Source organism: Thalassophryne amazonica, chromosome 14 (assembly GCF_902500255.1).
Source record: "Thalassophryne amazonica chromosome 14, fThaAma1.1, whole genome shotgun sequence".
Classification (NCBI taxonomy): Eukaryota; Metazoa; Chordata; class Actinopteri; order Batrachoidiformes; family Batrachoididae; genus Thalassophryne; species Thalassophryne amazonica.
In genome coordinates, this window is record NC_047116.1 from 85,939,085 (window position 1) to 85,963,310 (window position 24,226).

At 40.0% G+C, this 24,226-nt stretch overlaps 1 protein-coding gene across 1 annotated transcript in view; it reads left to right on the forward strand.

The window, feature by feature from the left end:
* The window catches only part of LOC117525160 (secretin receptor), an 88,255-nt gene extending 64,236 nt beyond the window's left edge, over positions 1 to 24,019 (forward strand). Inside the window, exons 5-13 of the mRNA XM_034187009.1 lie at positions 1,228 to 1,337; positions 5,049 to 5,181; positions 12,488 to 12,644; positions 15,000 to 15,060; positions 15,153 to 15,222; positions 17,016 to 17,107; positions 17,282 to 17,420; positions 19,038 to 19,079; positions 22,524 to 24,019. Coding sequence (XP_034042900.1) covers positions 1,228 to 1,337; positions 5,049 to 5,181; positions 12,488 to 12,644; positions 15,000 to 15,060; positions 15,153 to 15,222; positions 17,016 to 17,107; positions 17,282 to 17,420; positions 19,038 to 19,079; positions 22,524 to 22,688 — 969 coding nt within the window. The 3' untranslated portion in view covers positions 22,689 to 24,019. The remainder of the gene's footprint in view (positions 1 to 1,227; positions 1,338 to 5,048; positions 5,182 to 12,487; positions 12,645 to 14,999; positions 15,061 to 15,152; positions 15,223 to 17,015; positions 17,108 to 17,281; positions 17,421 to 19,037; positions 19,080 to 22,523) is intronic.
* Positions 24,020 to 24,226: the final 207 nt, after the last annotated feature.

Consider the following 24,226-nt stretch of genomic DNA (forward strand, 5'->3'; position numbering starts at 1 on the left):
TCGAGCCTGCCCACACGTCACCTGGTGTTTATTGACTGTGAACATTAAGACACGTTTCGTTGTGTAATATCACAACATTAAATTGTTACCTTTTGGCTTACTCATTGTCCGTTCATTTGCGCCCCCTGTTGTGGGTCCGTGCTACGACACCTTCCCAACAGCATGTCAGGTAAAGGCACTGGGGGAGATGGCTGTCATTACATCATCAATAAATGCACAAGTTTATGTTGATATTTTGGACAATTGAAAGGATGTTTGGGGATGATGAAATCATTTTTCAAGATGATAATGCATCTTGCCATAGAGCAAAAACTGCAATGGCATAGGGTCAATGTCAATGAGCAGATCTGATTTGATGCAGGTGTTAATTTGGGGGATGAAAATTTACAGGGTGATTCCATAATTTTTTCCTCAGAATTGAGTGATTCCATATTTTTTTCCTCTGCTTGGTCTAAAAAAGTAACCGTTACTGACTGCCACAATCTTTTTTTCTTGATTTCTTATAGTGTTTCTTAAAGCCAGAAAGTTGCCATTTGAAATGACTTTCTTTTTGTGTCATGTCTGTGATCTGCTTTTTTTCTACAAAATTAAACAACTGAATGAACATCCTCTGAGGCCGGTGATTCCATAATTTTTGCCAGGGGTTGTACCTAAGCTTTACTGAAAGGCAGGTGTACATTTGGCTTTAGCCATGTTTCCCATAAACTGATCATATCTAAACAATGGTTCAAATTTTATCAGTAATGGTTTTGAGGACAGTGACCTAGCATTAATTAAGCCTACACTCAGAGTACTACTACTTACAGCTGAGAAGGGTGTGAACACCATTGTTTGTCAGCTAGGTTAACTAGTGTGGCCAGATGTGCTAGCCAGATCAGAGCTAATGCTGTCTTAGTGTGCCTGTAATATCAACTCAGGGAACAAAAGACCATTAGAACATAGAATACAGAGAAAATACTGTAGGATCCTAGAAACACAGGTATGCTCTTAAGTAGAAGGCCACCTTCCTTGTGGGTATATTGACCATAAAAAATCTGAAACCTTTGCTATTAAAACATGAATGCTGCTCAAAAGATTTGGAGGTCCCTTTCTGCCTTTGTCTAACTTCAGGACTCAGTCTGGGAATACTGTTGTTTCAGGACTCTATAACGGCAGATGTACAATTACAGACTCTCCAATATTTGTAACTCAACTGCTGCTGATCTCTTTGTATTCATGTTTTCCCAGATACTCAGGTCTCAGATGTACTTCATTTACGTGAAGATGATGTACTCAGTGGGCTATGCCATTTCACTGACCTCCCTCACTATCGCTGTTGGAATTCTCTGTCTGTTCAGGTGAGGGATGAATGGCAGATTTCTGATTTGACAACCATGAGGGTACTTTAGAATGTTCTTGGCCTCGCCTGGAAACAAGCGTATGTGGGATCACAATGTGACCTTCCATGAAGAGATAGTATTGTTTGAACATTAGTGGACCAAGTGCACTGACGTTAGGGTGACTATGTAGAAAAATAATGCAATAACAATGTTCGTCCTGTGATGTATGGTGGATGTGTACAAGCAAACAAGTAAACACCAAAGGGATATATTATAACTGTTGCACATGCACAAAACTATATGTGCAACAACATGAACATATGTTAAAATTTATAAAAACAAACTAAATGGCAAAATGTTTGTATATGTGTGCAAATTGTGAATCATATATGCATACGTTTTGGAGATGCATACGTTTTGGAGAGATTAAAAATTTTAGTGGCAGTCTTGCACATAAAATGATGCTGTGTGGGACTGAGTTATAAAATTTAGACGTACATTGATTAACACACCACGTACAGCACATGTAATTTATCATAAATGTTTTTTTAAAAAGCATTGTTACATGTGATTGTGAGACATAATTATTTTAGAGGCACAGTTTAATTGTTGAATATATACTGTATTTTTGATCAGTATGATATAACATCATTTATGTTGTTAGAAGTTCCTACATTTCGCATTATAATGAAATAAGTTGGTCTCAAGCTTCACACATATATACAGTGAGGAAAATAAGTATTTGAACACCCTGTGGTTTTGCAAGTTCTCCCACTTAGAAATCATGGAGGGGTCTGAAATTTTCATCGTAGGTGCATGTCCACTGTGAGAGACATAATCTAAAATTTTAAAAAATAAAAAAAAAATCTGTAAATGACAATGTATGATTTTTTAAATAATTTATTTGTATGTTACTGCTGCAAATAAGTATTTGAACACCTGTGAAAATCAATGTTAATATTTGGTACAGTAGCCTTTGTCTGCCATTACAGAGGTCAAACATTTCCTGTAGTTTTTCACCAGGTTTGCACACACTGTAGCAGGGATTTTGGTCCACTCCTCCATACAGATCTTCTCTAGATCTTTCAGGTTTGGAGTTTCAGCTCCCTCCAAAGATTTTCTATTGAGTTCAGGTCTGGAGACTGGCCAGGCCACTCCAGGACCTTGAAATGCTTCTTACGGAGCCCCTCCTTAGTTGCCCTGGCTGTGTGTTTGGGGTCATTGTCATGCTGGAAGACCCAGCCATGACCCATCTTCAATGCTCTTACTGAGGGAAGGAGGTTGTTTGCCAAAATCTTGCAATACATGGCCCCATCCATCCTCCCTTCAATACGGTGCAGTCGTCCTGTCCCCTTTGCAGAAGAACACCCCCAGAGTATGACGTTTCCACCCCCATGCTTCACAGTTGGGATGGTTTTCTTGGGGTTGTTCTCATCCTCTAAACATGGTAAGTGGAGCTGATTCCAAAAAGCTCTATTCTGGTCTCATCTGACCACATGACCTTTTCCATGCCTGCTCTGGATCATCCAGATGGTCACTGGTGAACTTCAAATGGGCCTGGACATGTGCTGGACATGTGCTGGCTTGAGCAGGGGGACCTTGCTGCCCTGCAGGATTTTAAACCATGACAGCATCATGTGTTATTAATGTAATCTTTGTGACTGTGGTCCCAGCTCTCTTCAGGTCATTGACCAGGTCCTCCTGTGTAGTTCTGAGCTTTTTCAGAATCATCCTTACCCCACAAAGTGACATCTTGCATGGAATCCCAGACCGAGGGAGATTGACAGTCATCTTGTGTTTCTTCCACTTTCTTAATCATAACAGTTGTCTTCTAGTCCATCCCAGCCTTGTGCAGGTCTACAGTTTTGTCTCTGGTGTCCTCAGACAGCTCTTTGGTCTTGGCTATGGTGGACAAGTTGGAGTGTGATTGATTGTGTGAACCAGTGTCTTTTATACATGTAACAAGTTCAAACAGGTGCAATTAATACAGGTAAAGAGTGCAGAATAAGAGGGCTTCTTAAAGAAAAATGAACAGGTCTGTGTGAGCCAGAATTCTTGCTGGGTGGTAGGGGTTCAAATACTTATTTGCAGCAGTAACATACAAATAAATTATTTTTAAAAATCATACACTGTGATTTCCAGATTTTTTTTTTTTTTTTAGGTTATGTCTCTCACAGTGGACATGCACCTAAGATGACAATTTCAGACCCCTCCATGATTTCTAAGTGGGAGAACTTGCAAAATCGCAGGGTGTTCAAATACTTATTTTCCTCACTGTGTGTGTATATATATAGATAGATAGATAGATAGATAGATAGATAGATAGATAGATAGATAGATAGATAGATAGATAGATAGATAGATAGATAGATAGATAGATAGATAGATAGATAGATAGATAGATAGATAGATAGATAGATAGATAGATAGATAGATAGATAGATAGATAGATAGATAGATAGATAGATAGATAGATAGATAGATAGATAGATAGATAGATAGATAGATAGATATTTGTAATATAAATAAAATAGGCAAAGAGCACATCTGCGGCTTCTGTGAATGCCTCTTTCACAATCTCACCATCCTTGAAAGATTTCGTTCCTTTTGCAAGAACACAGCTGACACGATAAGAAGTTAGGGTTGCAGCCTTTCTTGTGGTATTTGGCCTGATAAAAACAGTCTGTTGTGCTGCTTGCTGGCTTTTCAATTCCTGCACTTTTCAGGCATGAAGAGGTGATTTAACCGGGAAGCTAGCATCGTGCCTTTTGTGAATTGTCTTAAAATGCCGCTCCAAATGCCCTTTCTTCAGTAATGCCACGTTTGCAATGAAGATAAGGCAGATGAATTTGACATTCGAATAAACGATAAAGTAGTCTTCCTCCCACTCTGTGTATGCACAGATACAAAGAACCGCATAAGGTTTTATTTTTTTTCCCATGCGATCGACTGGAAGTCAGCCGCGATCGACTGGTAGACCGGTCAGCGCGCTTATTTTATATGTTCTAAGTTCCCGGTTTGTCCCATAGATGTTCTGGTTGACTGCAAACACCAGCAGATCATCTTGTTAATTCTCCTGTCAGTTGCATTTAATATATTATCATTTATTGCACTGTGACTTGTTATTGTGGTCAGGTGAGTGATGGAGACATGTTCACTGAATGAATGAATTTTGTGGTGATACTGTGTTCTTGAGAGTTCAACATGTAGCTAATTAGTTACCCACAAATAAAAAACATTTTTTCCCTTTCTAGATTTCTATTTCGACAGTCGTGCATTCCATGATATTCTCGATTACTCGTGACATGCTATTTTATAGCTTTACTTTTGTAGGTTTTGTCTCTGTATACCACAATTCCTGCATCCTTTTTCTGTTTCCCATTCGTGAAATAGATCTCATATCCCGCTGTGTCCACTGAGGCAGTTTGCTCTTCATTAAGCCAAGTTTCAGAGATTGCAATTACTGTAAATGAGGTGTATTTACATAGCACTTATTGGACATCTTAATTTTCTTAATGATTTATGCTGAAATTGGCAGGAAGCCCTGCTCTCTGACTTACCCAAGTAGTTGACCGTTTTTATTATATTTATTATCTTGTACTCTATTAAGGCTACTTATTTCAATCCTTGTAAAAATCTAATCTAGACCATTTCATAATGGGTTTCTGCAAAGTTTTCTATGAAACTCAATGTCTAACTGCAGTCTCATTTTTTTTTTTTTTTCTCCAGGAGACTTCATTGCAAACGCAATTTGATTCATATTCAGCTCTTCCTTTCCTTCATCCTCCGAGCAGTGCTCATCTTCATCAGAGACTCCGTCCTTTTCTCATCTGAGGATCATTTTCACTGTGACATCTATCCGGTATGTTCAGCTGTCACCCTGGACAAGCACTCTTTTTTCATCTTCTAGTATATGAAATTACTTCCTGAGATAAGAGACAAAGCATTGTGAGCTGATGCGACTCTTATCTGTCACCCTTTAGGGTCACATGAAACAATAATCATCATGTAAGATACTGTAGTTACTCAGCTTACTGTCCTTTTTAAGAGAACAGGTACATAGTGAGCAGATACCTGTCTGATACACATCTAGAGGGTTAAAGTCTGTGAGGATCTCAGGGTACCAAAGCTATTCCCTGATGTCCTAAAATAATTAGCGGCCATTATCTCTGCTGAGGAGGTTATGTCTTCATCTCTATTTGTTGTTGTTTGTTACCAGGATTACTCAGAGAATAATGAGCCTGTATATGTAATTTGGAGGTTTGATTGCATTCAATTTTGATGCAGATGTAGATAAGGGTGACAAATATGAAAATAATTATTTAATATTGATTGATTTTGAATTTACCTGCCGAGACACCAGCATCACCTTCTGTGATCAAATCCTGCAATTTAAGTTTTTAAACCTTGCTTTAAAGCTTTGAAATCTGTCACTTTTTTGTAATGCTACAACAAGTTGCCCTCCTTAATTACAACATGATCAGTTTTTATTTTATTGAAGGGAATTTTCCCTAATTACCGCCACCTGTTTTGGTTTATTGCCTTTTTTCCACAAGATTTTGCAAAAGCTTGTTGAAAAGGATGAATTAGTCATAGGGCAGATGTGGACAAAGGGGTGGAGCCAATACATTTGAAAATGTTTGTATTGGGAAATAGATTGTTTTAAAGTAGAAAGAAAATGTTGGCCCTGGTCGTACGCTTTGAGGTGATAGTTCATTATTTTCATAAATCTTTAGGCAAATGAGTTGTCCATTTACTTGCAGAGGTTTACACCAGGGGCCTGTTTCAGAAGGTGGATTTAGTGAAATCTCTGAGTTTGTTAATCCTGAATTGAAGGAGGTTCATCAAACCGAAGAAAACGTGGCGGCTCGAGCTCTTTCAGAAAGCTCTGTAAATTAAGATCAGAGTGAAGCCTTGTTCAGACTAGAGTTTGCAGTCCAGCTCGAGCCAGATTCGATCCAAGTTGCTTTCTAGCCAGATGGCGTTCAGACTTGTCTTTCAAATTTGGCTCGTCCTACGCGTGGTTTGAAAAAGACAGCCTGGCTGTCATTTGATCTTTACCGAGGAGTAATAACGGACAGCTTGATGGATTACTGAAGTGCAGAGAGTCGCCTGGCTTTAAAAAAAACAAAGTAAACATGAATTTGTGTTATATTTGAGAAAGGAATTAATTTATAACCTCACAAAAAGTTAACATTTTAAGCTCACGTCATCAATCTAGAGTCTGTCACTGCAGATGACATAAATTCTGCTGTAACGACCGCTGTGACAGATTTCTAACGCTGACATCTGAACAAGCACAGGTGTGTGTGTGTGTGTGTGTGTGTGTGTGTGTGTGTGTGTGTGTGTGTGTGTGTGTGTGTGTGTGTGTGTGTGTGTGTGTGTGTGTGTGTGTGTGTGTGTGTGTGTGTGCGCGCGCACCAGGATGGCTTGATTTTAAGTGTGATTTTGGTGACGCGCTGCCAAACAGGAAAAGGAGGATTTTTTTTTTTTTTCTGTCTGGTTACAGTGGTTATGAGTGCTCCAGACCATTTGATCTGCCTCTGAGTGTCACTGTCCAGTCACGTCGCACCCATTTTTGTGCCATTTCAGTCAGGTTGAAAACTGCTCTACACATCTCTCATGTAAAATCAATATTTTTCACAAAACAGAGATTTCAGTGCAATCTCTGTGGGTTCCCGGTGTGCCCACCATATTATGTGTTTACATCATACGCAACTGTGCAAAGCGCAGGCTGTGGTGTCAGTCAATGCTACGCTCAAAAACCCTGAGAAGCTCAGACTCGGAGCTTAATTAGTGGATTGACCGATGAGATGGGCAGGTTCTTTTCACTTTGCTGGACATTTCTGCCATCAGTGAGTGCATTACCACCACACAAACAATTTATTATTATTTATGTTATTATGGCTGACAAACTAACATTAATTTGCATTAATTAATTACAGTACCTACAATGTGTTCATTTTTTAAAACTGCTATTGATCCCACTTTGTTCCATTTTGTTTAGACGTCACTGACTTGGTCTGTAAATAAAGTGTTTTTGCCAGCAATAATGGGGTTAGATTTTCATGTATTTGGACACTTTTTTTGTATGGTTTAAACAACAACACTAAATCAGAAGTATTAGTTTTTTAAATAGTGGCAAGAAAATCACGCAATCAGTGCAGCCACAGCGCACGGGTTAATTTATGTGACAGCCTTGTTAATGTTTCCTCATGCTTAAGCCCCTTTCACACCAGGGCCAACATAGAATTGCATATTGCAGCATACTAACTACTCTGTTAAGCAGCTTATGCTGAGTTTAAGCAGCTCTACACTGAGTTTTTGCTCCCCTACGCAGCAGTATGCTGAGGGCTATGCAAGATTGACGCAAAAATTAAACACATAGAGCACTGGACGCAGAAAGTACGCAGTTTTTAACCCTCTGGGGTCCGAGGGCATTTTTTGGACAGTTCACTCGCCTGGCATAATTGTTTTATTATTGCTGTTAACAGCTCTCCCTGCATCCCACAATCAAGTTTTATGTCTCTTTTCGATGGATAGATTCTGTTCATCCCGCTGGATTTTGCTGGCAGTGAAGCTTCAAAACCATGGAAGAAGAGGCAAGCCAAGCTTCCACATTAAGAGGACATGTCCATGTCAACTCCTCATGGACAGATCGCCAGCGAGCGGACATGTCCACTGTCCACTTCTCACAGACAGATTGCGCATGCAACCGCCAGATGCAGCTCCGCTTTGCTTTCACCTCCTCCAGTTCTCTCAAGATTGTTGCAAGTTAAATAAATTCCATTAACTCCTACTCACGGACAGATCGCCAGGGAGAGGACATTTCTACGTCCACTTCTCATGCATGGATCACGCGCAGCTTTCTTTCACCTCCTCCAGTTCTCTCAAGATTGCGGCAAGTTAAATAAAGTCCATTAACTCCTGCTCATGGACCGATCGCCAGCAAGAGGACATTTCCACCTCCAGGTTAACTCCTCATGGATGGATGGCCAGCGAGAGGACATGTCCACTGTTCACCCCTCATGCACGGAATGTGCATGCGGTTTCAATCTTGAAATGCTCAATTCAATTTTTTTTTCAATTTATTAATTTATATAGCGCCAACTCACGACAGTCGCCCCAAGGCGCTTCACATAATTCACAACAACACAAATTAATCTAAAATCAAAATTAAAAGCAAGAAAAGCACAGTAAAAAGATAAAACACAGTAGAATAAAAAGAAATTACAAAGCAAACACAAACAGATTAAAAAATTAATGATAAGACAGTCTAAAAAAGTGGGTCTTCAGTCTTGATTTAAAAATCTCCACCGTGTCAGACTGCCGAATAACAGCAGGTAGATCGTTCCAAAGAGCCGGACCACGGTAGGAGAAGGCTCTATACCCCACAGACTTTTTGTTCATCCTTAGAACACACAGAAGTCCGGCACACAAATGCTCGGCACTTTCGCCTTCTTAACTTCTCTCACTATTGTAGCACGTTAATAAAGTCCATTAACTCCTGGAAATAATGTCTTCTGTCTTTTTCCAGTGTATCAAATCCATCTGCCTGTCAGTTTGTAGCGTTATGGAGCCAACTTCTCCCCTCTGCATGCAAGGTTTCTATCTCTCTGTCTCCCTGTGTGCAATGTCAGTACCGTTCATGTACCGTTTTGAGAATGGAGCACATTTCCACAATTTCCAAAAAGAAAAGTAGGCAGGAGTGGATTGTACGAGGCAGAAAATAGTGGCGAGGGCTACATATCTGGCTGTAAACAACTGAAAGCAAGACTAGGAATGCAATCATACAACAGCCTACACAGGGACTACGCCAAAGCTGTGCAATTTTCCAGCATACTCCATATACACATCACAACACAACTGTATGCAAGCCCGGTGTGAACTGTTACTGTTATATTTCAAATGTGGGAGTTTGTTCATTTACCAATACATCTGACTTTAACGATAATTAATTAACAGCTTCCTGGAGCTTCAACAGGCTTAAAACAGTTTAAAAGTGTTTGATTCATAATTTTAATGTTGAATGGACAGATTTAAAATGAAATTATATTAGAGCCAAAAAGATAATTATTAAAGGGTTGATATGTGCAAAATCACCTTTTACATAACACCTTTTACATAACATCTCCAAAGTCCCACAATTCTATAAGTGTTTTCACAGATGTTCACTTGATTTAAGATGAATTTATCTCACAGATTGTTTAACACCTCTGTGATATATGGAACAGAAAGAACCCAGATCATCTCATTTTACCTGAGAATATTACACACATACACTTCTATATACAGCTTTTCCATCTGAAAATCGCTAAGGGCCATTGGGCAAGGTCCTTAAGCCGCAGTTGCTCTCAGTGTGAATGTGGGTTAATTTCTTGAGGGGCCACTTCATTTTGATTAACATTTTGCTTGTGAATGTTCCTGGATGCAACTTTCTTCCACAGCTTTATCTTTTATTTGGCAAACATACTGTATGCACTCTGTTGACTGTAACTATCATTTAACGTCAGCTTGTGTGCAGTTGTGAGCATTTTGAAATCCGAGAATGATGTCTGGTGGCAGTCATGCATCACTTTTAATCAACAAATTTCAACATTTTCTCCCAGTTCGGGGTACTATCTCACTGGGCTGCGACTACTGGAGAGTAGTTGGAGACACAAAATTGCAAAAAAAAAAAGTGAATGAGCAACATATTCTCAGCTGGCATGTCATTGAATTGGTACTAATAATATCACACAGACATGCAGCAAAAATGTCAGCATGAGTGCCGCTGGAATGCCGTGCAACACTCATGTGAATGAATGCCACTTACGGCTGAAATGATGGTCACGTCTGTGAACAAAGTGCTCAGGGTGGCCGTTGTCTGGTGTTGTCCTGCTATTATGTGGAAGCTGTGGAAATTCCCTCGGCTGCAGCCAGGAAGGTACCCTGTAAATAACAGCAAAATAAAATAAAATAAAAAAATTAAAATAATACTAAAAACCCTAGCATTGCTCGACGGAGATGGAGAAAACAGGAAGAAAAGTGTGAACAGCGCACTGGCCGACTTGCTGAACGATGTCTCTGCTGGATCCACTGTCCACTGCTCCCGGGAAGGACCACTATATGATCTCCACTTATACGATCCTTTCTGCTCAGCTCCAAGATCCACACGCAGCAATCGTCCACACGCTAGCTTCTTCTTGGTGATGCAGCCATGTCCAGCTGAGTGACCCTGCATGAAAAGCTGTCGCATCTCAAAAATATATCATTGTGTACACAGGATCCACTGTCCACTCTGCCTGGAAATGATCCATATATGATCCCCCACTCATACGATCTTTTTCTTCTCGGGTTGAGGTGCTCGAAGCAGCCTCTTCTCCATGATGCAAAGATGTCCAATGGTGCTTCGGGGGTTTGCACCTTTGTTTTGTTTTGATTTATTCAGTGATAACATACGTAAAATAAACAATACTGTATAGAAAATTGAAGAGGATAACGCAGTAAAGCATTAAAGTTATTTCCATTATGCGCCTACATAAAAATAAAAATAATACATCCCGAGTGCTGGCACCATCTTTGTCTTCCATAGCACAGGTGTCGTGCGGGCCAGTGCCTCTTTGCATGCACGGTGGGTGAAAGGCGGCCTGGCAGCATGAACCTATTTCCATTGAGCTCCTCAGTGAAAAACAAAATAATAATAATTAAAAACACAAATCCAGATTGTGTCCTGAAACCTGCTGCAACTGCGTGCATGGCAAAACCGGCAGCTGAGCCGGAGCTGCTGGACTCACTTGGCCGCTTCTAAAAGTGCTGTTCCTCTCTAATCATCTCCACTATTTTGGAGTGCTACTGGGGCAGTTTGCGCATATCTCCCACGAGAAATGTCAGATCATCACTTTTTTCTCCAATCACTCCAAATGTAATTTTATCTGTCATCAAGCCCTCACAAAGTTCTCTCACTATTTTCACAAGTTATGAGTCACAGAGACAACATTCAGAGGACTTTGTAACACCAGTAATGGCTCTGTGAGTTAAGTGGTGAGGACCTTTGTCACCTTGCCAACTTTATACTGTTAAAAATGTTATGTTTCGGATGCGGTCGGAGCACCAACCCAGCGTTTGAAAGGACCCAGCATAAAATAAGCAGAGCACGGTTCAAAAGGTAACAGAATTTAATAAACATAACAGTGAGTGAAGTACTAAACAACTAAAAAGTCCACGGTCTGGTGAGGTGGAAACACGGCACGCTCTCAACAGCGCAAACGGTCCAGAGCCACAGCAGTTCGGACCCAGGGACCCCACCGACACCCCCCAGGTGGCCGCGACAAACCAAGTCTGTGAAGAAAGAAAACATGGAGGTGAGTCCAACTCCACACAGAGAGACACAACTCAAAGGTGCACGCAGTCAGCAAACACTTCCTGGCTTAAATCTATACATCAGCTTCTCACCCTGCAGGCACGGAACAACTCAGTTCAAATCTCCACTGCAGCAGAAGCTGATTAGACAATTAGCATAACATGACAGCTCGATACAACAAGGTGTGAGGGACACCAAATCCACTGTCATTACTTCATAAAAGTCACCAAAACCAAATTACCTCAGGAAGTGTGCTGAAGAGCGTGAGACCTCACCCAATCCTCCTTCACAGACTGTGGTGTCAAACCTGGAGCGGTCTCTGCATCCGTGATGGTGAGCTTGTTCTCCTGACGTCGATCTCACACGTCTGCTCACAAGGTCGAGTCTCTGGCCATCACACACTGTGCATTCAAGGTTTAAATGCAGCAATCGCTGATCAAGACAGATACACCACAGCTGTGAGTCCTGATGACCTGCACGTGAAAACAAGCCTCAGGTGTTCAGGGTGAGGTCCTAATGCTCAGCCACTCAGTCCTGAATCCATACCACCTGGTGGGAGAAACAGAAAACAAAAACCAAGCCAGCCAAACACCCCAGCCCACAACAGAAAATTCAGCCACGATGTGAGCAACACCCAGTAACTTACGCAAGGGATCATGTAAATTCTCGCAATTGCCGCTCACAAACTGTTGCAGCCCAGTGAGACACTACCCTGACACTGAGACAGAATTACATATCCACTTGTATCTACACTACAAACAGTTACTACAGCCAAGCAGTCTGCTTTACCTGTACTCTTTATTTTGTCCTCTGCTGCCCCCTTTAGGTGAGTTGTAAAGTTGTAACAGCACTATCTAACTACTGCATCATGGCTAACTACAGCTGGCTGCTGGCTGAGGGACACTTCTTGTACTGCCTGGTCAGTGTGTCGCTGTTGTCCCGGAGAAGAAACGTGGTATGGTGGTACATCGTCCTCGGCTGGGGTACGACTGCTGGCCTTCTTCTTCCTCTCCTTCTCTGCCTGTCACTTAAGCACCTTTAAGACTGTAAATCCAAAAAAAAGCCATCAAGGTGTAGACAGACAGAGGTATGTCCATAGTGTTCTTAACATGGAATATTTCAGAAGAAAAAGAGAAAAAAGAACACTCCACTAAAAATCTACAGTACTGTGCAAAATCACATGGAGCCTTCACCTGAGAGCTAACTGTACAGTATATATGTGCTGGGTGTTAAACTCCAATTTTGCAACCTGATAAGACAAACGAAGGTTATCTCCAGAAACTATTGCCCAGATTCTAGCAACACTCTATGCAGAGGCGCTCGGTGGTCACGTAGGTTTGCAAGAATTTTTCTGCTTCCTTTATCCATACATAGGTTTAGGCCAGTGGTGTCCAAAGACCTTCCAGAAAGGGCCAAGAGGGAGCAGGTTTTCTTTGTCTGCAAAACTCACTTTCCAAACATTATTTTTTGTCATAAAAAAAAAAATACTCTCCAAACTCCAGGACCGATGTCATCAATCACCTTTCGCTTCTAATTGTTGTGAGCAAATGTTGCGTGATCTAAAGAATTGCTGTAGAGTTGCATGGGGCATCGAAACAGATTTGTTGACAGTGTTTTAAGACATTTTGAATGTTCCTGCCTCAGCTTTCGCTTTTGTATGCAGCAGGTTGCCTGACAAAATGGTATTGCACAATGCACCATGGGTAACCATGCCCAGAGTGGAAAGGGGTCTTTTCGAAGTTTTGATGGCTTCAATCATGTTAAAATTTCTTTAAATTTCTTTTATTCGAAGTGACTATGGTTTGAAACTTGTTTCTATCGTGCTCCATCTGGGTAAAATTTGAAGCAGAAGTAGCGTTTGTTGCAGTTTTTGTTCAAAGTTGAACAGCTCGAGATCCTTGCGTTCATTTTCAGGAGGGTTGCCAGGTTTGCACTTTATTAAGAGACAAGCCGGATTAAGTTATTTCATCCCATTTTACACTTTTTTGGATTGTGGTCGATCATAGTTGAACAGCGCCCTGTAGGCCTCTCGCCATCTCTCCTATACCAGATTGTCCTGTGTGTCATGCCAAGCATCCTTTGTGTTTTCTTGTCTTCTGTTTCTGACTTTTGCTGTCTGATCCTGGTTTTATTTTTTAGCCTGCTCCTTTGAAGGATGTTGCCTAGTTTGCTTGCTTTCTGTGTTTTAACCTAATTCCTGTTTTACGACGCTTCTTTAGTGAGTTATCCATTACAGATTGGGCTGCTATATGGACTAATTACCCTGTGCTTTTTGAACATTGAGACTGAAAAGAACTTTGTACTTTCACGTGTGGTTCTCTGCTCAGGGGTCATTACAATGGAACTTCTTTGTTACAGTTGAAGTTCCTGCCTCAAATGTGAGGTGGCAAATATACATGTTATAGTTATTTAACCAGGTAATGTCTCATTGAGATTAAAATCTCTTTTATAAAAGGGACCTGGCCAAGAAAGCAGTATAACAATAATTACAACATAATACAAACAAACACCATCATACGCCATAACTGTATTCTGTGGCCTGCTTCAAGGCTCACGTACAGAACTGCATTTACATTTTGTTTCACTGAACGCTGGTGACTTTATTTGTGTTGTTGTGTACTCATCAACACAACTGCTAACAAATGAGTGTTTTAAAATTAAGCTTGTATCTTGATAATGAGGTAGGGCTTTTTTTTTTCCTGGTTGAACGGATTGTTCTTGTGATTTTGACATTTGAAACGAGTGCGACTTCAGCCTCTGACATTCAACCAAACTGATCTGGGTTGAAACATCTCAGAATTGTATTGATTCAAGATCAGTGTATTACATTTAGAGGAATGTATTGAAATCTTGACAAATGGTCAGAAGCCAATTGGGGCCTGTATTGGTTTGTTGTTGTTTTTGTTTTGTTTTTTTTGCTTTTTTTTAATTGCTTGTTTGTTTTTGGTTTTCCTTGACCAATCTGATCATCATGAAAAAATTTTTGAGTTATCCTGGTAACAAAACAACCCTCCTTGGTGGAACTTTTCATAAATAATAGTTTTCATAATAATTGTAACTCTTTTTAACATTTATTATCAGTTAAGCCAGTCACATTTATAGTCATTTGTCAAAGCGATGTTCTATGTGAGCATTGATGCGTGAGTGAATTTTGTAGGTGTTGTGACACGTTTACTTACTTGGTTTAAGTATTGTCCCAAATCCATAGTGAGTACAGTCACAGCCATCTGTTCGGGGAAAAAAATAAAAACGTTACAAGCCATAAATGTTGCCCACAGTGCTGAGGTGGTAGATTTGGACACATTTTTTAAACATCTTATTTGTCTCTTTTATGTCAGGTTCTCCGATGATTATTATAATTGGCTGGAGTTGGGCCAGATACGTTTATGAAGATGAAGGGTAGGACAAATGCTTATCTGTTTGTCACATTTTAATATAGCTCCTGAGAAAGTGTCTGTCTGACATATTTGTGTTAATTCCCCAATCTGAAGATGTTGGGAGACGAGGACGAACGAGTGGATCTGGTGGATTCTGAGAGTTCCTGTTCTGATCTTCATTTTGGTCAGTACCACACTAACCGTTCAACGACTTTTCTTACATATATATTTGTTTTTATGGTCCATTCACCCTCTGATGATTAGCCTGGCATTTGCCAACAAAGAGTGAAAAAGTGATTAACGTTGACTGGCGGTGAGGTCTGCCAGACTCCATAGGAGCTAAAGCCGACATCAGTTGAGCAATGGTGATGTTTGTTGTGGTCCTGGAAAATTTTCAACATGCTTAAAATTGTCAACATTCATGCTGAAATGCCTGCAAGAGTCGAACTCCGCTACCACTACTTCACTTCCACTAGTACGCCGGTACTGCTCCATTCCGCTTCTCCGCCATCCTCTGGCCAATGCTGGAGGCTTGACTGGACACATCACTTCTTCTGGATGCCTTGGACATGAATAAATCTGTAGAAATTTGAAGAAGTGTGAAAGAAAATGTAGAACATGCTTTGATGATGCAATCATAGAGTTACACCAGGTTTATATGGTTTTACGGTTTTTATGCTTTCACTCCTTTCTCTCCCATCATATTTTAGAAGTTTTTGCAGTGCACATGCTGATTACATTTCGATGATGGATTAAATCCATTTGGCAGAAAAGTCATCAAATATGACCAATTTCACAACATGAAGACAAAAAAAACTACAAATTCTCTCAAATGACCCTCAGTTCATGTAGGAAATTGTACACATTACTTTTGGTTTGGAGGTTGGTGATTGTAGAAAGAAGAGCTCATTGAGGGACATATTAATACAGAAAAAGCATAATCCAGAAAAATTGCAATGCAGCTTTAGACACACCTCAAAGGTACTTCAGACTGTTTAATAGAGCTGTTCAAGGTAGAGACCTCTCATGTGACAGAGTGTGTGCAATTAGTCTCTCCTGAGATCTCCATTTCTCTAATGAAGGTGGTCGAAAACGATTGACTTATTGGAAGTTGGTGCAAACACTTATCTGTGTAATGACACACAATTTCTAACTCTTTGCATACAGGAAAGGAGTGAAGTTAAGAGTATTTTTCAACCCACTTTCTTGTATCTGGCATGAAGCAATAATACACATCCATAATATGTCTTGCAGTTTTTGTGTGACAAGCAGAAATAATGGAACATTTGATTTACTGTCTGCTACATACCACCAACATGTGAATGCAGTATCATGACTTCTTTGTTGTATTTAGAAGGACCACAGATATGCTTTAATCAGCCATCAGTCATGATGATGCGCATGGCGGAAATAGCACTGGAACATGGGTTGCCCTAAACTGACACCACACATAGAATTTTTTATTTTTATTTATTCATTGATTATCTCCATTTGAGCCCACCAGAGGGATCTCAGAATAGCCTAGTGGTCATTAATGTCACAAGATTCTCAGCTGCATTGCCTGCAAGGTTGGGTAGGATTACTTTGAAAGAATACATGTGGATTACATGTATGTATGTACATACATTTGGATTACTTGTAATCTGATTACTTTTGGATTAGATTTTAAAGTAATCCTACCCAACCTTGATTGCCTGTGTCAACCATAGTGGGTTTTAATGTAACCTCCAGTGCTGAAAAATGAAAAATGAAGCCAATGCACAAGTGCCATCTGGTGGATGTAACTTTTCAATCTCCATCTGTATCAAGTATGTGAGCAATGACTCGTGTCACTGTTTATTGGGTTGTGTCACATCTTGAACTTTACGTTTTTGATTGCAGCTTCAGTCATAAAGTGCAAAATCTTGATGGAGATTTGCCAAATGATGTAATGCAGTAGATTATCTACTAAAGCCGTCTCCTGGATGTTTGTTACAGGTGAACTTGTTATTTTTCTTGTGCATTTTAAGAATACTGCTGGCAAAGCTTCGGGCACAAGACGTGCCTGGCAGTGAGTTTAACCACTACAGGTCAGTATTCTGCCAAACAGCACAATTATTGACCAAATTTTAATCTAAGTATTAAACATCCCTAAGACCATCTTATAAAACAGTTTGCAAAGTTCCATAACTCAAATGAAAACTTTTAAAAGTTGCTTGCTATGTTCAGGTATTGACATACTGGCTTTGTTGTTTTAATGACAGGAAGCTCGTGAAGTCAACATTTCTCCTGGTGTCCCTCTTTGGTTTACACTACATCCTCTTTGCTTTCCTTCCACACAAAGTCAATGTCAAATCCTACAAAATCTGGAACTTTGTTGAGCTGGCTTTAGCCTCCACTCAGGTACAGTATTACTGATTTTCTAGTTGTTCTGTAGTTGTACTTTTTTACGGTAACTATAACAACCTGTCCGAGAATCACCAACTTTTATGGTGAAAGGGTTTGTGGATTCCTATGATCTTGGTATGCAGTTATGGTCATAACCCAGTGGTAGAGTCTCCTAAAACAGCCCTATGAAACATTTTGTTTCTACAACAACCTTGGCCCATGGCTCAAGCCAGCCTTAGGAGGGCAGGTCATTGGGTGCAGTTGGGCTGATTAACACAATAACTTGTTTTAGGATACGATCATCAGACATCCTGAGGACATGACCTGCCCACCTGGTCTGAGCTCTTATCAGCATGGTGTGCACCATTTCCATTTTGGCTTGAAAAGACTGCAGACCATCACCAAAGTGTTTTGGAAGTCTCCACTTTGGTGATGGCCTGCAGTCTTTTCAAATAGAAGAGCTTTCCATCTGACTCGTATCTGAGTCTTATCCTTGTGATGATGTTCTGAAAGGCATCAGTGAGAATCATGCTGACCAAGGTAGGAGAAAGCACATGGCCTTGATTGATGCCAGTGGTGACTGGGAAGGCATCTGATACCTCACTATCATCTAGGACACATGCCTTCATGCCATTATTCAGTGTTACAGCATTGACCATTGTGCCCCTGGCGGCCGCCTGCACTTCCCAGAATGCACCGCGGTGCCAGCAGTGTTCTGCTGTCTCACAGTGCATGTAAACAATGGCAAAGCGAGGATGTGGATAGCGTTAATTTAACGAGTTCACGGGTGATTATGATGATGATGAGAGGGTTATCTATAGGAGGTGTAGCACCTGTGATGGACTTCTGCTGTGCCCTTCTGTTGTCCTATTGTCCATACTTCATGAGATGTGTTTACACTGTGAGTGCTGAGCTCCTGATACCGGAACTCTGCTGAAACCAACCTCTCGCGTGAGTCATGGACTGCCAGACAGCGGGAGATTTGCAACTGCGAAACACTGAATGGAACTGACGTACCATCAGGATGAATTTGTCTGGGCAGCCAAAATTGGACATAATTCTCCTTAAACCCTGACGACTTGACAAAGGCTTTTGTAAGGTCAACAAAGGACTATAGAAATATAATTCCTAAATGATTAATGCATTTTTTTTTTTTTTAAAACCTCTTGAATTAAAGCTAAAAGACTACAGTAGAAGCACATTCTGATTGTTTGTTTGATTTCTGCTCCACTGTGGTGGTGTACATAGGCACAATTATAAAATTTTTCTCATTTTTGGACCTGACTGTAAATGACTAAACACAACCCCTTTACACCCTGTGTCTTAGTTCTGTTGACGCTAAATATACTATAGATCATTTAAAGTCCACGCATGGAAAATGTACCAACACAGGCTATTTAGTGCTCACTTTGTGTTACACCAATTACACATTATTCATATAAAATATGGAAGGGCAAAGGTTGACGAATCCGAGCTTGCTTGACGATACCTTGATGATGCTTGGTCTACCGATCTTTACAGCTCCAGCTTCTCCTTAAACTGTCATTGATGGTGTCAAACTTGTTTTCTTCTTTTCAGGATATTTTGCCAAAATACTACCAGTTATCTGTGTTTCTGTATTTGCTATTTCAGGGTTTTGTTGTTGCAGTTTTGTACTGTTTTCGTAATGGAGAGGTAAGAATTTATTTCAAAATATACATGTGTGGTTTTAAAGTACTCATTGATACCTCAGTGTTAGCATGCTAGCTACTGATCCATTGTTGTTACAGCTTTCTATATATGTCTCAACAATCGTCAAGTCTTGTAGAACAAATTATCATATTAAGAAGTTGATTTTTCAAAAGGTGATGTTCACTCTTCTTGTTCTCTTGTAAAAATAGTTGGTCTACCAACATGGAGACCCAGGTTTGATTTAAAGTCATGGTACCTGTATGTGTCAAGTTTATTTACGAGGGGTGATCGAGATGCTTTGAGTCTGACTCAGAAGAAGTAGAATGTGGTTCTCCATCTTCGTTTCTCAAAATGTGAAAGATGGAGGCCCACACCCTATGTTTTCTGGGTCAGGCTGAAAACATCTCAATTGTCCCTTGTACATATCAGCACATTTGAAAACAACAACTGAAAGAATAAAATAAAAATAAAACAACATAAAAACATAAAACAGTAGAATATCATAAAAAAATAGGTAAGATGAGAACAATGAATAAAACAACACAAATAAAAGCCCCAACTAGTCTGGTTGAAAAGCCTGAGAATAATAATGGGTTTTCAAATGGTTTTAAAAGTCTCTATGACAGATCAGGCAGAGGAGGTGATGGCTTGTCACCAAATGACTTTGAAGGCGGATGCAGCAAGTCCTCAGACCCTAATCATCTGGGATTTCCCAGTCATCAGACCAGGCTAAGGATCTGTCAAGGACTGTGTGTCTGTCAGCGTGCAATGACATTTCCATGTTAAACAAACACACAGGCATCTCTAGATTGGCCATCCCGTCCAGCAGTCGATCAAGAGAAGATCTTCCTCGTCACCAAGCAATTGTCATGACAAAAAGTCTCTAATTTTGGGGAGGTCCAGATGTGAAGGAGCAATTTGTTCCACAGTTTAGGAGCAGCTGCTACAAAGACCTGATCTCCTCTGTGTTTTAATCTGGTCCTCAGAACATCAAGGAGCATTTGCTCAGCAGACCTCAATGACCTAGATGGAGTACTGCATTGCCGCAGTCCACTCTGCTGTAAACGGGTACTAGCTGGGGGAATAACCTGTGTGACATTGTTAATCACAATGCGTTCCAACTTCACTCGTGATCCTACTCATGGTCCAAATTGTGAAGTGTGACAGTCCATTTATACATCTGTATTATAATAGCCAAGTGCCCTGTGTGTATGCGTGTGTATGGTTTTCATCACACAAAAACCAGGAAGAGCTGACATGTGCTGTTTGGTATGCTTGTGTATTTTGGGTTAATGATGAACACTACAAAAATGGAAAGTTGACAGGACTAATTTTTTGAGAAATTAGCTGTTGTAGCTAACCAGTAAACAATGGACATTGTGTTGCAATGCACCATGGGAGTTTGAGGTTTTGACATTTTAAATGTTGTTATTGTGGTTCATGTTAGTTTAACAGTGCTGTTAGTGTTATTGATTTATTGTGTTTTTGTAGTTCAGTTGGTTTAGTCAGTGCTATGTTGCTGTTACCATGAGTAACTTAAGTGTCATGTTGGTGCCATAAGTGAAAGGTGTATTGCTTTTAATGTCTTCCACCATGTCACCGTTTGCTAAATTAAAAGCACCTGCTTACAGCAGATTGTAGAAAAGATAAAAAGCTGTGAGTGCGTGTACACAATTTTGATTACACATAAACTGGGTAGAGCTGACATTTGCTCTTTGGTATACTTATGTATTTTAGGTCAAGGATGAATGGCACCAAAACAATGTTTATAGGATTAATATTTTTAGAGAAGCTACATAAATTAGCTAGCAACACTGAACAATGGACACTGATATTTACATTCTGGACTCACACGCCAATCCAGCAAGGAGCGGTAAATCATCTATATATTAAAAGCGTGACTGCATGTGCATATGGGCACAGCCGGCACAAGCACGGCAAAGACTGAGGGAGTTTCATCACAAACCATTCAGTCCGGCTCGGTTAAATTTAAAAGCACTCTCGCTGTCACCTAGCAGAGCTGCCGGTTTAAGACGTGCCAGTTTAAAATGGTTTCTGCTGAAACCCCCATCCTCCGAATGGTTTGTGCTGACACTCCCACATTCCGCCTGAGAAAAGCACATTTTTTTCCGGTTCCCAGTGGATAAGGGAGGACTAGGCAAATGGGAGCAGTCGTGTCAGTAAGTGTTAGCCTAGCCTACACAGCTACCTAGAGTAGCTGTGTTACTTCGCCTACACAACCGCCTCAACATGTTTGTGCTCCGGGTCATAAACAAATCGCAACACATGTCCACTTTCCACGCATCATCACTTTTTCTTTGCATTTTCACTTTGTTTGTATGTAATTTGCCCAAAAACTCAGACAAAGTGCCATGTTTCTGTCCCTGGAAGTAGAGAAATTACGTCATATGCGTCATATTTTACCCCTTTAGCACCTGCCCTCAAATGAGACTGCACTGCCCAGTTGTTTTTAATGTCTTCAGTTGCCATCTGTTTGTCAAATTAAAAGCACCTGCTTACAGCAGATTGCAGGAAAGACAAGGGGTGTGTGTGTGTGTGTGTGTGTGTGTGTGTGTGTGTGTGTGTGTGTGTGTGTGTGTGTGTGTGTGTGTGTGTGTGTGTGTGTGTGTGTGTGTGTGTGTGTGTGTGTGTGTGTGTGTGTGTGTGCATGTATGTGTGCAATTTTCATCATGCACAAACTACAGTCATTTGGTATGCTTATGTATTTTAGGTCAAGGATGAACATGCTAAAACTGAACGTTGATAGGATTAATATTTTTAGAGAAGCTACATATATTAGCTAACAACACTGAACAATGGACATTAATACTTACATTTTGGACTCATACAGCAATCCAGCAGTGGGCAGTAAATCATCTATATTAAAAGTGGGTGTACGTGATTGTTATTTAGTAAGTTCAATGTAAGTACATAATATAACTGTAAATACATAAAAAAAATACATGGATGACATAAGAAAGAGAAAACACTTATTTCCTTTGTGGTTCATTTAAAAAGCAATGGACAAAATTGAAATAATAATAATAATACTGATGATAATACTGTAATAATAATAATAATAATAATAATAATAATAGTGACAATATTGAGTATATGATAACAAGAACCTAAATAATTTATTGTCTTAATGTATTTAGAAATTAACATAAAAAACTGCGTAATTAACAGGAAATTTAAGGGTTGAGTTCTTCTTCAAAACATTGTTCAGGTGAAAGGTTCTAAAATCATTCTGGACTCACACATTCCATCTAAAAACTTCATACAATTTATAACCACCGTTGAAAAATGTCAGCTAACTATTTTATAAACACTACCCCATCTAGAGCCCATGGATCCCCATGGGCAGCACGCTAGTTATCCTTCCTGTTTTTCTGTTCACTTTTGATATTGATAATTAGATTTTGAATTAAAAAAAATTATGTCCAGGTGCGGAATGAAATCCAGAGGAGGTGGCAGAGATGGACGCTGAACCAACATCTGCAGGTGGAGCCCAGGAGACAGTGTTGCTCCTTGAGCCAGAGTGGAGGAGGTCAAACCAATGACACTGTGCTAGTCCTGACACCTGTACCACCAGAGTCTGGTCTGGTTTAACAGCAAGTGCTATCATCATCTGAAGTCAATTTATAGACGAATGGTTCTGGTCCAAAAGTGGCAACTGCACAATATGATCACTGCAATTCTTTTTCTTTTCTAATATGAAAATAGGACAACCTCTGAACTGATGGAGACACATTCAGAGCCTGTGAGGCATACATACAGTACAAAGGAAACTACACAAGAGAAATGAAGCATTTTTATTTTGGGTAGGAGAAAAAAAGCCTTGATACGAGCGAAGCAACGTGCAAGCACCACAAACTCGCTCGTGGCACAGGGAGTCCCAAACAGGAAGTGCCAAATTTTGAGTGCACAGTGAAACAGGAAATGTCAAGTGTTGAACAATTCCTGGAGCTACAGCAGAGGATATTAACGTGTTTTTCATTATGTTGTTTATCCTCTGTAAGGTTTTTGTGTAACTTTTTATTTGTCTCAATTTTAAAAAAGAAAATAAAAATTTAAAAAAAGGTAGTAGATCTCGCATGAATAGAGGATATCTCATGGGAATTCAATGGAAAGTCAACACTGAAACAGGAAATGCTAAATGTTCAGTCGACATTGAATCTGGGAACACTAAAGTCAGAGGCAGCACGCACCTTGACAACACATGAGGTCAGTCAGTGACTATTTAGTGTGTAAATTGCATGAAGGTTTTTAGCCATGCTAATGCTCCCCAAAAGCATTTACTGAAAAAAAAGAAAAGGCTGAAGGACCTAAATGATATGGTGAGATGCTGAGGAACTTCCAGGCATGTGATAGGCAAATAAAGAAAAATGTTTAAAATGGCAGGGTGTCAAGAGGGCTGTAATTTGGGGGTCTGCAGAAGGGTTTTCGCCAATCCAGAGTTCAAATTCAATTACTGGTCAGAACAAAGTGAAAATGTAGTAGCACTTTCATTCAGCAGAGGGGCCGATGTGTTGGAGACCTGTTCTGAGACAACTTTTTCAACAGCCACATGAAAAAAATAATGGCAGACTGAACTGATGATTATTTATTTAAAGGAGCAACAGCCAAAGAGTTCAAAAATTAAGGATGGAGCAAGTCTGTACTTGCATGTTTAAAGGTTCACAATTAAACACCTGTAGCGCTGAAGCAAGAAGTACAAGCACCTTGAAGCTACTTCGCAACATTCTGCTCTGATCAGTGTGGCTCAATGTCATGGTTTCCACTTTTCACTCAAGGACAGCAAATATTAATCCAAGATGTTAAAAAGAGTTCCATGCATGACGTACCATGGCAAATGTGATTTATCACCACACGTATTCAATTACCAAATACATAGTTTGGTTCTCCTGGGACAAAAGAAAAACTAAAAAAAAAAAAGGCAGCATATGTGTATATATATATATATATATATATATATATATGTATTACAGTCTGCAGAAGTATATAATTTAACGTTTCTCCACGGTCTAATCTTACAAAAACCAATCCAATCACAACATATTGCAATTCGCACAGAATCACATTTCTCAAGTGTCGTGATTCATATCATCGGGAGATGCATATTATCAATTTAATTTAATTTAATTTAT